Source organism: Amphiprion ocellaris, chromosome 3, assembly GCF_022539595.1.
Source record: "Amphiprion ocellaris isolate individual 3 ecotype Okinawa chromosome 3, ASM2253959v1, whole genome shotgun sequence".
Taxonomy (NCBI): domain Eukaryota; kingdom Metazoa; phylum Chordata; class Actinopteri; family Pomacentridae; genus Amphiprion; species Amphiprion ocellaris.
This window is the reverse complement of record NC_072768.1, coordinates 27,945,947-27,961,193: the sequence shown is the minus strand read 5'-3', so window position 1 is coordinate 27,961,193 and position 15,247 is coordinate 27,945,947. Positions and strand designations below refer to the sequence as shown.

At 37.3% G+C, this 15,247-nt stretch overlaps 1 protein-coding gene across 1 annotated transcript in view; it reads left to right on the top strand.

Annotated features, from left to right (window-relative positions):
- lrp5 (low density lipoprotein receptor-related protein 5) overlaps positions 1 to 15,247 on the top strand; it is a 140,421-nt gene that overhangs the window by 56,996 nt on the left and 68,178 nt on the right. Inside the window, exons 8-11 of the mRNA XM_023267413.3 lie at positions 582 to 670; positions 754 to 972; positions 1,355 to 1,443; positions 1,948 to 2,119. Of these exons, the coding sequence (XP_023123181.1) occupies positions 582 to 670; positions 754 to 972; positions 1,355 to 1,443; positions 1,948 to 2,119 (569 nt within the window). The remainder of the gene's footprint in view (positions 1 to 581; positions 671 to 753; positions 973 to 1,354; positions 1,444 to 1,947; positions 2,120 to 15,247) is intronic.

Genomic DNA, 15,247 nt, shown 5'->3' with positions numbered 1-15,247 from the left:
TGTTTTTTTTTTTCTCCATGTACCTTCCGGGGCTCTGTAAACAATAAAGAAGTAAGATAAAGAAATACAGAAATTCAACTTCTTTTTTTGCTTTTCTTATATTTGTTATTTATGACATGATAGCTAAGTGATAAAGCATACTTCTAGCCATGGTTGTGTTGTTTCCATAGAGGTGTAGGACTTTAAATTGCCAAGGAAAAATTAGTTGACAGTGAGTGAAAATGAAACGGGAGCCAAGAAAACAGCATTCAGAAACTATTGTGGGTTCTACAGTTTAACAAGATAGAAGAGTTTTAATTGAATATGTGTGTGTGTGTGTGTGTGTGTGTGTGTGTGTGTGTGTGTGTGTGTGTGTGTGTGTGTGTGGTAGCCATGAATGCCATGTCAGTAAAAGGAGTCATCTTAAAGCTGAAATTGTATGAATTAATTCAGTGGTGATGTTCATATGCACTAAAGTCAGAAAACTGAAAGCTAAATCACTTCTGCCGCAAACCCTCTAAGTGAGACCTTTTCAACTACGAAAGGTGCTGGAAAAAGTTAACATGAGTAAACAATTAATACAACTTTACTGGCTTGTTTAGGAGCAGAGCAGGTTTTGTTGCTGGCTCGAAGGACAGACCTGAGGAGAATTTCACTGGACCTACCAGACTTCACTGACATAGTACTACAGGTAAACACATACACAGACTTATTGGTACTGTCTTGTCAGGGTTTCATTTCATTAACATAATCATTGTTTCTCTACTCATGCAGGTTGATGACATTCGTCATGCCATAGCTATCGACTATGATCCAGTTGAAGGTTATGTCTACTGGACAGATGATGAGGTTCGGGCCATCCGGCGATCTCACATTGATGGCAGCAATGCCGTGATGCTGGTTACCACAGAGATTAACCACCCAGATGGAATTGCTGTCGACTGGGTTGCTAGAAACCTTTACTGGACTGACACTGGCACTGACCGGATTGAGGTATATCAAACACTTTAGATTACAGCTTTATTTTATTTTTTCAAAGCTATCTATGCCAAAGTATTCTTTACTTTTAATATTACATTATTTATATCCATATTAAAATTAAAAAGGCAGTTTAGTCACTTGTAGTGCATATTTATAATAATGACAGCCCCGTGAGCATCCCTTCTCATTTCATAACTTCACATTGCTCAATGAATGTGAATATAGTTTCAATCATGCCTCAGTGGTTTATCCCTGTATTATTTATTCGAGAAATACACTTAAGATGATTGTTATTCAGGATAAAAGACATCCAAAGACAAAATACAAACAGGTTGGCTGAATATAAGTGTTATGTTGTGCTGCATTTTAATATTGGAATGTCATGGTGTTACAGGTTACCAGGCTAAATGGAACTTCACGGAAAATTTTGATTTCTGAGAACTTAGATGAACCCAGAGCCATTGTTCTTGACCCTGTTGATGGGTAGGTGTTGTGTGTTTAAATGTAAAGTCCAGCATTTGATCAGTTTTATGAAATTGTGACTCTTTGTGGTGATGCCACAGCAGGAAAGTACGTGGCCTGACCAACCGTCAAGAACATGAGATTTTGATGAATTAGATATTGTCAAGAATGGTAATGACAACAATAATAATAATAATAATAATAATAATAATAATAATAACATATAATTGAATTGATTGGGGACTGCATAGTGGGTTTGTGGTTAGCATTTTCACCTTTCAGCTACAAGATCCCTGTTTTGCGTCCCCACCTTCCCAGGATCTTTCTGCATGGAGTTTGCATGTTCTCCCTGTGCATGTGTGGGTTTTCTCTGGGTACTCCCACTTCCTTCCACAGTCCAAAAATATGCAATGGTTAATTGGTAACTCTAAATTGTCTATAAATGTGAATGCCAGTGTGATTGTGCACATTCCCTTATGAATTAAACTAAACTTTGTCTTCTCTTGTAACCTCTGTCTCTCTCAGTTTTATGTACTGGACTGACTGGGGTGAGCATCCTAAAATTGAGCGGGCCAACCTGGATGGAACGGACAGGGTGGTCCTCCTCAACAGCTCTCTGGGTTGGCCCAATGGACTGGCCATTGATTATGCAGCAGGAAAACTATACTGGGGAGATGCTAAAACAGACAAGATTGAGGTATGCGCAACATCTTTGGTTCTTTTAAGCTTCTTCTTAGCTGAAACACATGACAGAAGGGGTGGAATCAGAATAAGATGAGGTGGAATGTGGGAAAACTAGGTGTGGTGTACATGCATGTGTGTTTTAACACTGATCCAACTGAATGTGAAGTTGTGGCAAGAGAGACTGGCACACTGTTAGATTGTTTTTTTTTTATTTTTTTAAAAATTTTATTATCCCTTATTAATCCCATGAGGGGAAATTCTGATTTTTGGGTCAGAGCGCAGGGTCAGCCATGGTACGGCGCCCTTGGAGCAGGAAGGGTTAAGGGCCTTGCTCAAGGGCCTGACAGTAGCCACATCGGGGTTTGAACCTCTGCCCTTCGGATCAGTAGTCCAGAACTTAACTGTTGCGCCACCACTGCCCTCATGTCATTTGATTTGGCGTTTACTGGTCCAATGTCTGGCTTGTCTTATTTTTGTTCGGTCTGATAATAGACAAATCATACTAGACATAGTCCGTACGATCAAATCTGACGTGTCTACATCTGTCCACTGACACATTGTTCCCACTTCACTTTGCTGATTATCAAACTGCAGAATATTCAACTGTCTTGTCACCACCTCCAATCTGATGACACAAAGCAGCAAAGGCCCTCAGTGCTGATTTGACACAATGGACTGATTTAATGCTTTCAATACTGTGCAGATAAACATTATGCTTGAGCTCAAATGTCCACTCTAGTACCATCCAGACTGATGATACTATTTAAAATTACAGCTACTTCTCAGAGTAGACATAGTTTTTTCGTCTTTCTGTGTTTTCATATTTATGCTTCACATGTTTCAAATTTTTTGGTGTCTGAACTGATGAAAATCTTCCTTTTTTAAGAGCACCAGAATAAGAGATCTTCACGTCTCCTTTATATTTTTCGATTTTCGCACATCACAAATTTTTAGTTTGAACTTCTCTATGACATCAAATGAGGTTTTCAAATTAAGCAACTGACCTTAGATGAGGTACTGATTAATAATGGAACATTTCCTATTTGAAAGAGACTTGTATGAAAGATCACTATCAGTGCAGCAGTTACCAACTATTTGATTATTGAATAATCTTGTAATTATTTTCCACTTGTTTATTCTTACCCACTTTTATGCTTTTATTGGAAAAATCCACCTTAAAGTTGTCTGTGAGGTGCTCCAGCTTCTAGCGCATCTTGGGAAAACTGCAACAGTAGCTTACACTCAGGTGAAGACTTGGAACGACACAACTGTAATGATGTGAATAGGTATAGGTTCCTTACTGATTTAAGAATCTTGACGTCGCATATCAGACATTAGTCTGTGATTACCAAATTGTAACAAATATTGTGTGATCCAAGTTCACACCTACGTGCAAATGTTCCATCATAATAGTTGCCCCATCACTGAAGCCACATCCTTTGCTTAGTCCCACCCTAGACTGATTAAATGAAATACTAACAATTCAGAGTCTTTTTCCCCCCATAGCAGAATGCTAATTCTGTAATGCAAAATAGGCTGGCTAAGTCAGATTAGGGCATCTTACATGCAGTGAAAATTTCTTCAAGATCAGGTTACTACCATAAACCCAATAATCCTCAGATTACTTAAATACATGTCACTGTGGTTGTAGACTCGCTTTTTTCAATGTAAATAGAAGTCATTTATTATCAGATGGAGGCTTTAGACCAATATAAACTCTTGTCAGGTGCTTCACACTGCTTGGTCAGCTATCAACTAGTGCTATGAACAAAAACACCCTTATGACATCTTATAGAAGTTGTACTGTGAAAACATGACAACATGAAAACCGACAAGCCTTGCTCTACACACCAGTCTAAGAAACAGAGGACAACGAAGTGAGGCAGGACTGAGGGGTGGTCACTGGACTGCCCTTCCCCCTTTCATCAAGATGCCCTTTAGGTCTTTTTAAACAAGTTTTTCCCATTGTTCTTTGCCCTCTCAATGTCACACACAATGTCTCTTATCTTCTAAACGTTACAACTTCCACGTTTCTCTTATCTTTTCTTCAAATCATTAGATTTTTTTCCAGTTTCTGCTCTTTGATTGTCTTTTGTTTCTTTTCTATTTTTTTCCTTCACAGCATTTTTCCTTGATTTTGTCTGATTTGGGTTGTAATCAATATAATGTGATGAATGTCGTTACATCTGTTTATTTATTATATTTTTCAAGTTTACTTGTAACACATTTTCATGACTATAAAGAAGAGGGGGAAAGAAGACTGATACAAAATGCAGAATGCCTGAGCTTTCTGGCTGAATGCTTCCCAATTGAAAAGCAGTAGCTGTTCTATCTCGCCCTCCCTCTTCTTCTGGCTCTGTCAGGGTGAAAAGACCCACCTCAAAGGGCTTTTTCACATTTCAGCCTAGTTTTTATGCTGCTGAAAAGAAATTGCTGCTGGGGGTGAAGACAATTCCATTGCATGTCTGCATCTCTTGTGTGTGTGTGTGTGTGTGTGTGTATGTGTGTGTGTGTGTGTGTGTGTGTGTGTGTGTGTGTGTGTGTGTGTGTGTGTGTGTGTGTGTGTGTGTTGTCTGATTTTGTTTAGTGTTTGCTATTACACACTTGTGATAAGGCTGAGTGCCCCCTGTGCCATGTCCCACTTGCCAGTTTTGCACATAATATTGTAGTTGAGTTAAATGGTAATTCTCTTCTTCACTCATTTCTAGTTTTCTAGTTTAAACTCTGGTATTAGTTTTGTAGTTTCTATCAGTGAAAATAAGACTGTGCTTACGACCACACGAGTTGTCAGTCAGTCAGTCAGTCAGTCAGTTTGTTTGGTCATAGTCTATTTGGTTTTACTGGCTTAGTTTAAAAAAATGGCTAAGAAAACTTAGCATATAACTCAGCATGTAGCTCAGCACAGCCTATACTATAACGTAGCATTCATATTTTTCTTTTGTTTTTCTAAAGTCTTTTTGAAGGGCCCTTTAAAACTATTTCGCCAGCACTAAAAATTCTTCTCTGAAGGAAAAACCTCAGATGTAAAAGCCAAGGATTGCTAATGTGAAAGTCATTAATAGTTTATCAGTGTTTCAACACCATCTGTATGGCATAATTATTGAGTACTCTGCACAAGTCCTTGGAGCTTTATATTATAGAAATGCAAAAATTAATCCAATCATTGCATTATTTACAAGAATTCTGTTTGATGCCTGGCAAATTTCTGTAAAAGGTGGTCATATCAGACTGATGCGAGGAAATTTTCTCCCATCATTTACACTTTTTGTGTTTGAATATATGTATTGTACTGCTCCCTCAGATGATGCTGTGTGTGTATATATTTCTGTTGCAGAGAACTGGCTGCTTTTTAGGGACAAAGATAAGATATTTACATAATGTAACTCATTATGTTTTAGTGTGAAGAACTGGCTAGGGTAAGGTGAGGTTTAAGTTGTTTATGTTAGGGTTAGACAAGTTATAGTTATAGATAGTATAGCTGTAAGAAATTAAGGTGATTCATTATGATGTCCTCTTAAAGATCAGATTACTTTATTATCATTCAGGCAAAATACATCAGAGATGCACAGCAAAATGAAATGATAATGCAGAGTCAGCAATAAAAACACACAATTAAAAATACCTGAGATAAAATAAAATGAATAAATGAGAGAAACATGAATATATGTGTGGAACCAGCCTGCCAAATAGGTAAAAACTGAACAGCCACAGCATTTTACCATCTAAAAGAGTGAAAGGAAGATGTTAAAAGACTAACGCAGAATGAAGACTTTCTCCAAGAACACTGGAGGACCTCACTTTCTTCATACTCACCTCTCTGTCACTCTCTTGCGCTGTCTCCCTTGCTCAATGTTTTCAAGTCTTCTTTAAAGAAATCTGACTCCCCCTCCACCTCCTCATCCATAGAAAAAAATCCTCTGAAGTTACTCCACGGTCCCCCTCTTTTCAGAAGAGTGTGTTTGTGAGAGTGCTTTGACGGATGTGTTTCTCACTCTGCACACACACATAAAATGGTTGCTTTGTTGTGATTATGCAGATTGAATGTGTGTCACACTCTTCTGTCATACTATCTTTGTGAGGACCAATTTTTAGTCTTGGTTTTAGGTTGACAAATTAGGTGAAAATTAGGCTTAGGTTAACAGTTAGGCACTTGCCTAATATCTAAGATGTTTTAGGTGAGGGTAAGGGGCTAGGGAATGCATTATATCAATGAATGTTCTCACAAAGAAAACTCTACGCGTGTGTGTGTGTGTGTGTGTGTGTGTGTGTGTGTGTCTGTCTGTCTGTCTGTCTGTCTGTCTGTCTGTCTGTCTGTCTGTCTGTCTGTCTGTCTCGTGGAATGTGCCCAGCTAAAGGTCCTTCAGCTTGTTTCAATACTTCCTTATGTCTGGTTCCTGCTACCAAACAGACACCTACTGACATGTACAGTATCAGGGTACTTCAAAGAAAATGTCACAGTGTCCTTTACCGTCAATGAACTTGGTCCACTGATGTTTAAGCTTCACTATCCCTTCTGGGAGCATGAGCCAGGTCACACTTTGAGATACTTCTGAACAGCATGGATAACTCATCATCACTCTGAAAATGGCAACCATGCAAATTGGATATCAGTTTGGGAAACAGAAGCTGAATGGTGTGAGGTCGAGTGAGTAAGGGGCCACAACTCAAAGTCACATTTGGCTGCTTCTGCCACCTGTGCTGCGTGGACGGATGCATTGTCTTTGAACAACAGCAAAAGTACCATCGTGTGTTATCGTCAGTGATGGAACCTAACCATGTACATTTACGGGATGGTTATGGGTGTGGGAGTGGGTAAGCAAGTGGGCAGCAGAATTCTGGATGCATTGTTTCTTGAGTAGTGAGAGATAGATGGAGGCGGGCAGTGTTTTTAAGGTGGAAGAAGGCTCCTTTAGTGATGTGTTTAACATGTTGGTTGGAATCTGTCTGAAAATATATGAAAACCTAGCATTAATTTAGACAAAAAGCACACACTTCCTGTAGATTTCCAATACAATCAGATTTGTATATGAATCTATATACATTTTTTTTTTTAGGGAAATGGAAGTGTTTGAGCATGTTTGTAGGATTTTGTCTATAAGTTTGTTGTTCTCTGACAAAAAGCTCAAAGCACTGATAAAGCATAAGCCAATACAGAAACACGGCAAATTGCTGAGAAAAAAAAGAAAATAAATTAGTTACTAATGAACACAACATGGCATGCAAGTTTTGCTTCGGCTCATTACCACGTACCCCATGTTAGCCTGTATCATATCATCTTGCTAGACATAAGGTGTATGACACATAAATGCAGTCATATCCAAATCATGCAGTTAGAATGTTCAAACTGAATAAAACTTTTACAATTTTCTGTATTTTGCAGTGTTTTAATTTGAAAAGGGCACCTTGAGCTCATTTAAAATCAGATGTGCAGCATTTTAAACTGAGTTGAAGGAAGCAGCTTTAGAATTCAGCGAACAAAAACAGAACATTAGGATGACTCTAAATAAGGAAATCAGTGGTTAGCATACAGTAGCAAATATCAAGACCATTCTCATGCTGAAATTTGTTATGTGTCATATAGTGGTACTATATTACAAGATGAACAGATGACTACTTGCATCATTACATATGGTATGCAGAATTACCTTGCAACAGATAAATAGCAGAGAGGCATAAAAGAGAAAAAAACTCACTTTATGTACAACTGTACCATAGACTTGACAAACTTGACTTTTTCAGATTTTGTCTTACTTTTTGGTATTTTGATTGTATCACTTAAAAAGGACCTATTATTCTAATTTTCTGCTTTATATTTTTATTCTGAGACACAACTAGAAGAACTTTGCGTGGTTCACAGTTCAAAACATGCTTTACCAGCCCTTTATGGAGCATCTTAGTTCATCCTCTGCCTTAAACAAGCCGTTTAGCGCTTGCCTTTTTAAAGCCCCCCTCTCTAAAAGCTCACATTTTTCTCATTGGCGAAGCTGTATTTCGTGGGTGTGCCATGCATGTAGAAGAGGACCATACAAATACGCATGATTAGCTGATGACAGGTAGTTGGGAAAGTAGAAAAAACTTTGGAAACCTTGAATCCAGACCAATGTGACATCTCAGCATTCATCATTTCACTCATCATTTTCAGGCAGTCCTCTTGCTCCCTTCAGTGCAAAATCGTTATCCATGAATTCAGGTTCCTAGTATGGCAGCATTGCAGCAAATGCCTCCAAATATGAAGTCCAGTTGCCTTCCCCCATATCCCTGATGAAATCCAGCAAAATATGGATTACATCCAGTAGTCTGCTGGCTAAATACTGTTCAGCTCTTTTTTTTTGTCCAGTCCAAATGACATTCCAGTGTTGTTGCTATAGATCCGTGAGTCAGTCACTGTCTCCCTCATTTCAAGTATGCAGTTTGATATCATCCATGTTAGAGGAGATGGCCTATGGCATTCCACTTCAGAACCAGTATCTGCTGTTTGGGTGCCATCCATTAGCAGCTGGTTCATTTGTACTGCTAGGCATTCATGGAGTGCAGTTAGTTTCTTTAGCTAGTATGTGTGGATCATGTTTTGTTGCCCAGCTCTACATTCCTGACACTCTTTCTTGAACGTCTTCTATTGTGATGGACACTGGATCTGGGATTGCTACTGAGTATTGGTGTTATGTGAAATACTTTTCCAGTACTGTTAAGTCTCAGCCTTGGGTGGGTCTGTTCAGCTTATCATCTTATTGGTCTCCCACAGAGAGTATGCTTTGGATGGTTTGATGAAGAACATCCTGTTTATCCACAGGCTTTAACTGGCTCCTTCTTGTCGTAGTGTCTTTGTTGCACCTTGTCAGTCTCTAGTTGTTGTAGCAGATTGCATTTACAGGCACTGGAACACTGAGTTGAGTTGTCTCATAGTTAGCTTAGGTCCCACATGCTGAAGACAGGTCAAAGCAACAGAAAGGAGGATTTATTGTCAGACTCTTAGATATAACTGCATTTATTCTAGCTAGGCATACCCAATGAACTTGCAACTAAATGTGTTCACTGTTTGTAAAATTTGTATTTTAACTCAGACAGGAGATATCCTCTGGGACCTCAGCCTCTGGCCCACATTTTTGTATGTGTGTTGTGGTTGGTCTTATGTATCTTATTAGAATGGTAATATTGTGGTTTCATCTAAGTGCTATTTTGGTAAGCAATCAAAAGCAGCCACTAGCCTACACTGTGTGTTTGTTTCTGCTGTGTCCCATGAGACACAATAGATGATCAAGTTAATCAATTTTATCCAAGCTGCTAAAAATCTTTAAAATGGTTTTACATGTTATGTGTAATATGCACTGATATGTCAAAATGTAAATGTTTTATTTCTTTTTATTTCTTGTTTTTTTTTTTTTTCCCTACTAATAGCAGAATGATAATAAGGTGCAGCCACACCAGCCCTGACACAGCACTTGGGAGACATGTTTGGTTATGCCATACTACTTGGTGCTTGATTTTTGTTTGTTTTGTTTTTTTGTTGCAACATTTTGTCCAGAAACTTTGGAGTGTCATAATGGAAAACGCTGATTGTATTATCCATTTTTGCAATGTGCAGAGTGAAAATGTTTGACAGTGGATGCAAAAATCTGTTTCAGTGTCAGCAAGGGATTTTAATTTTTTTTTAAAAAGAGTTCTTAGGGATTTTGTTACTCATTTTAAAACTGACTTGAATTCATTTCTGTTACTTCAGCTGATTTTGAGCATTGAATTCCTGTTGATTTGTGTTCTGACCTCGTGTCTGCTTGCTGCTTATCATTTTTAACAGTTTCAGTATTATTTATTATTATGAATAACAAGCCATTTAGTTTGTATTGTATGGATTCTTCAGTGATTTTAAAAATGTACATCTTTTGAGCAAGGAATTCTGGTCAAGATTTTAAAATGATTGATTGTGCAGGGTCATAATGATACAGTGCATGAATGCTTACATTCTTGAATCTGAGGTTGATCAGGTTGAGTTCAACTTGACTTTTAAGTATCCTGTTTGAATACTCCTGTATACAGGGTACAGAATCCTGTGTGAATTGTGTCGTAGTTGTAGGAATTTGTTGAAACAACTTCAGAAATGAAAGCTGTTTGCATTTAAAAGTTACTGGTGGAGAGAAAGCTAAATTTGCAGCCACATCAAATAGCAAATGAACTCAGTTATTAGCCAATATTGTTTTTGTGTGGCTTGAGTATGTCATATTCCACACTGGTTATTTTCAGGTTGCACAATTCTGAGAAATGCACTCTATTATGAAAGTCTTACTTGCATAAGTAAACAGTCCCAGAGTGTCATAATATTCTCAGTTTACTTTTATAAGAAATACTGTGCATTGATGGATCTATGTCATGAATGTATATTTTCTGACCATAGACCAACACAGTTATGGATTTGAGCCATGTACTGTAAATAATATGTTAGCAGTTTAGGGGTGAAACGTTTTGGATTTCTATTTCATTAATCAAAGTGTCTGTGACCACATGTGGGGGGAAAAAAAACCCCTAAAAGGTCTGTGATGTTTTTGTTTGGCTTGTTAATACAAAAGTTCTATGCACATTTTACAATGAAATATGGACTATATTGCATTAAAATTCCGTACCGAATAGCTGTCAGCATATCAGAGTAGCACATCTGTGTTTATGCTATAAAACAAAGAGTACAGCAAGCATTATTAAGATACACAGATTATAAATAGTGTTATTCTGACCGTTGAGAACAAATAGCAGAATAAAGCATCAATAAGAAAGACAGACATAAATTTCATTATATATATTATTATATAATATATATAATGATATATATGCTTCATTATATGAAGCATATAAACTGCACAGTTTCTACACATTAGGTTGTGCACAGCTACCGACACTGTCATTATCTACAGGGTTAAAAAAATATATTAATTTAAGGGAAAGTCTGCTGCATACATTGTACTTTAATAAATCACAAATTTTGTATGTTTTGACAGAATTGCTGGATTAATTTGAATCAAAAAGTCAGGGGAAAAAAAATCATTAATCATGACCACCAATTTTATAACTTAACCAGAGAAAACATTCTCTTTATTTCATTAAATGTGTTGATGTTAAGACAGCATTAATTCTCTTACACCCAAATCACAATTTCTGTTCAAAATTATATTTCGTTTTCTTTTGTTACAACTCTGAACATATATTACAGACACATATCAAACACACTGATATAGTCAGCATAGCTAACTCTTTTCAGTATATCTAATGTTCATTGATGATAAGTTTCCATAAATCTGTGTGGAAATCAAAAAAGAAACTCTCCTTATTCTTCATGATTTCACCTCTCGGTGCTTATGTTCTGACGTAATATAAAGAAATTAAACAGGGAATTAAAAAAAATCTGTACATGGACCTTATTAGTTAACATCAGACTAAAGATTTTAAGGCTTAAAAACGGGTTTAAGGAAGGACCAATGTATGCGTTGCCTTAATGCTTGATAGTTGCTGTGCTGAACATTGCCTTTGCTTGCACAATTGTAGTGTAAATGCAGTGTGATTGACAGGCATCTGTGCTACAACTTTGCACTGTAAGCAATGCAAGGCAATGTGGTTTGCCAATACATGACATCACCATATAATACATCCTGAGAGTGAAAGAAAAATGAGTCTGTGGACCTCTGAAATGTTTACATGTAACTCCCAGCTCAGCAAAATGTGCTTATTGTCAGTAAATGTCCTCATCCCATTGGAACCCTGGAGGGGAAAATCCCAAAATTTATTTTTTCCTTTAGACATGGCAGGCAATGATTGTTGCATTGCTGCCTTTTTACAAAAAAAATTAAGGCATGCAATTTTAGGAAGAACAAATGCAAGACAAAGCAATATTAGTGCTAGCCTCAAGTCCATTGTAGTGACCTTTATCAGTATATCAGTGGATCATGTAAGTCTTTAGTTTCAACCCTATAATACTCTGTAAGCTTTCTAGAGTTTGAAATAATGCAGATTATTACCACTGAAATCAGTTAATTTTGTGTTACAGAATGGAAATAGTAGTGATGGATGTTAAGTAGATTCTAGTTTTGCATGTGGACACAACAGTTAGTTGTCAAAATGTTCCTGGTTGCTGCAAGGTTGAGGGCTCTGAGTGAAGCAATGCGTGATCTCTTTGTTTCCTCTCACGTTTCATTATGTTCTTCAGAGAATATCCATGTGTCAGCAAATGTGAACTGTCCTATGATGAGCTGACTTCACCCTGCGTGTCTGATGAGACCTTTGTTCGTTTACTGTTTGTTTTTTTCTGTCTTTTTGTCCTTTTCCCCCATGTCCATCACAAAATAAGACGTTCTCACACTTACAATAAAAAACAGAGGGGTATAAAAGGAAAATCACGCTCCCAGTGCATAATTTCTTCTAAAAAAAAAGCCATTGGGGGAAAAGAGTGCAAAAGAGCGGAGGAGAGGGAAGAAAAAGGAGTCTCTCTGTCATCTTTTCACTGGGATGGCCATGTCTAATTGTGTCCCAGTGATAAATGAATAGGTTTTTTGTGGAAGGGTCAGGAACCTCCTCTGGATCAGAGGCCCATCAAAATGAATGGTTTATTTTTTCTGTTTGCTCACCTCCTCACCCCTACCCTGTGAATGGATATTTAAATGAGTATACACTAAACAAATAGAAGAATACACAGCTGCCCATCACAGTAACAACACTCATTCTAATTCTGCATTTGTTTTTCTCCATATGAGTCAGTCAGTCTCAAATCATCAGGGGCCTTCTGCTAGACCATCTCTGATTTGCTTGGAACTTTTTTTTTTTTTTAATTATCAGAAGCTCTGAAATTATTTGAAATATTATCTGTGAAATTTTAGCATGGTATACCAAATGCTTTATGAAATAAAATCTTTTTAGAGGAAGAAGCCTGCTCACCCTCTTTCGGCTTGTTTTTTCAGGCATTGAAATTTGAGCCTATGTTTTAAGAGCAATGTCAGTTATTTGTCATCATAACACTGATTCCTAGTCTGCAATATTAGATGAGATCAAACAGTCTCTGCTTAAGGGTGAATTGAAAAAAATGAAACCATAATGAAAAGTCTCATCTTTGGCCACACATTTAGGATGCAGTCAGCTGGTGATATTTTTTGAACCACATGTGGTTGCATGTCAGAATAATACAAAACAAAGCATACAGAGTACATTTTTTTTCAACATTGTTTTTTTTTCAGCATACAGTATATATACAGAAAAAACAACAAAAAGACAAAACACATCAACAAACAATGAACCACTTCCTCCAACCAACACATGGCAATTCATACAATACAAAAACTGCATGATTCATCATAAAATTAATAAAGAGTCCCCAAACTTCTTCATATTTTTTTGTTTGTCTTTTAATACATAACCTATTTTTTCTAGTGGAAGGTTTGACGTCATTTGTTTTATCCAGTGTGTAATAGCTGGTCTGTGAGTTTTTTTCCACAACAAAGCTGTCACCTTTTTAGCATTTAGACAGCTGAGGTTCATCAATATTTGTTCATTTTTATTATTGCTACGTTCTTATGGATACAGACCAAGTAAAAACAATTTAGAGTCCAGTGAAATTCTGTTTGAAATAATCTTTTCACATGTGGCTCTGACCTCTTCCCAAGATGTTTTAATCTTTCTGCACTGCCAAACACAGTGAAACAGTGTTCCTTTGAACTCTGTGCATTTAGTGCATATGTCTGCTATATTTTTATTGAACTGATTTAGCTTTGCAGGAGTTCTATATGTTCGCCTATGCCAGTTATAATAAATTAGTCCGAGCAATGTGTTTATTGTGTGAGTATGTGTTGCAGCACAGGCAAATTTCCTTTCTTCTGGTGAAATTTCCGTTTCCAGGCCTTCCTTCAAAGCACACAGCAAGATGTGTGCATATTATAGAATTCAGATATGATGCCAGATTGTTTCCAGGAAATATCCCAAGTCTATTAGGATAACTGAGGTGAGAAACATGGGACTTTATTTTGTCAAAATTGTAGCGATTTATTCGGATTTTGGTTGAAAAGCTTTTCCTCATAAGCTATGAAAGTCGGGGCAGCACTTAAAGCTGTTGTGGACTTATGAACAATACTGACTTTATCAGCGAGGGCCCCCTGCTCTTCGGGAGGAGAGGACATCCCTCAGAGCGGACTGAACATCAGAGCTCAGAGAAGGTCAATAATCAGACCTCACTTGAGCAAGTTCGTTTAGTATCTTGTTCTTTGTTAAACTTCTATTATACATTGTTTAATGTTCACTGTTGTTTCTGTAGCAAAAGGGTTAAACATGAAAGGGAGTAGTGGAGAGAGACACAAGGCAGGAAGAATAGAGAAAAATGACAACACCGAAAAACTGCATTAAAGTAGCCTCATATAATGTAAATGGTGTACTCAACCCAACCAAAAGGAGTAAGATAATAAGTAAGATGGAAAAAGAAGGTGTCGGGGTGATATTGTTACAGGAGACCCACTTAACAGAAAAAGAACATGCAAAGCTTAAGAGGAAAGGTTACAACCAAATATTCTCAGCCTCCTACAAATCAGGACACCGGAGAGGGGTGGCTATTCTAATTTCGGGGAGGGTTTCATTTGAAAAAACATCTGTGACAGGGGACAAAGAGGGAAGGTTTATCGTGGTTAAGGGGAAACTAGAGGGAGAGGTGGTTACTCTTCTTAATATCTATGCATCACCAGGCTCGGGTTGGAGATTTTATAGCCAAATGTTTGATCTGATAACATCAGACACAGAGGGTGTTTTGATTACTGGAGGTGATCTGAACCAAAGACTTAACTCACAGCTAGACTCCTCAGGAGGTGCAATACAAAAAAGTGCAATAAGTAAAAAAATGAAGGGTTTGATGTCTGAATTGGGAATTGTAGATGTATGGAGAAATCTGAATCCCGCAAGTAAGGATTATACTTATTACTCTTCACCACACAACATATACTCGAGGATTGATTACTTTTTGATGTATAATAAAGATATGCATAGGGTAGAAAAATGTGATATAGGAATAATGGACTTTTCAGACCACTGCCCCCTTTATTTAACATTATGTCTGGTGAGTGAGAAAAAAACAACAATCTGGAGATTAAATTCAAATATATTAAAAGGACACACAAAGGAAGAAATAGGGAAG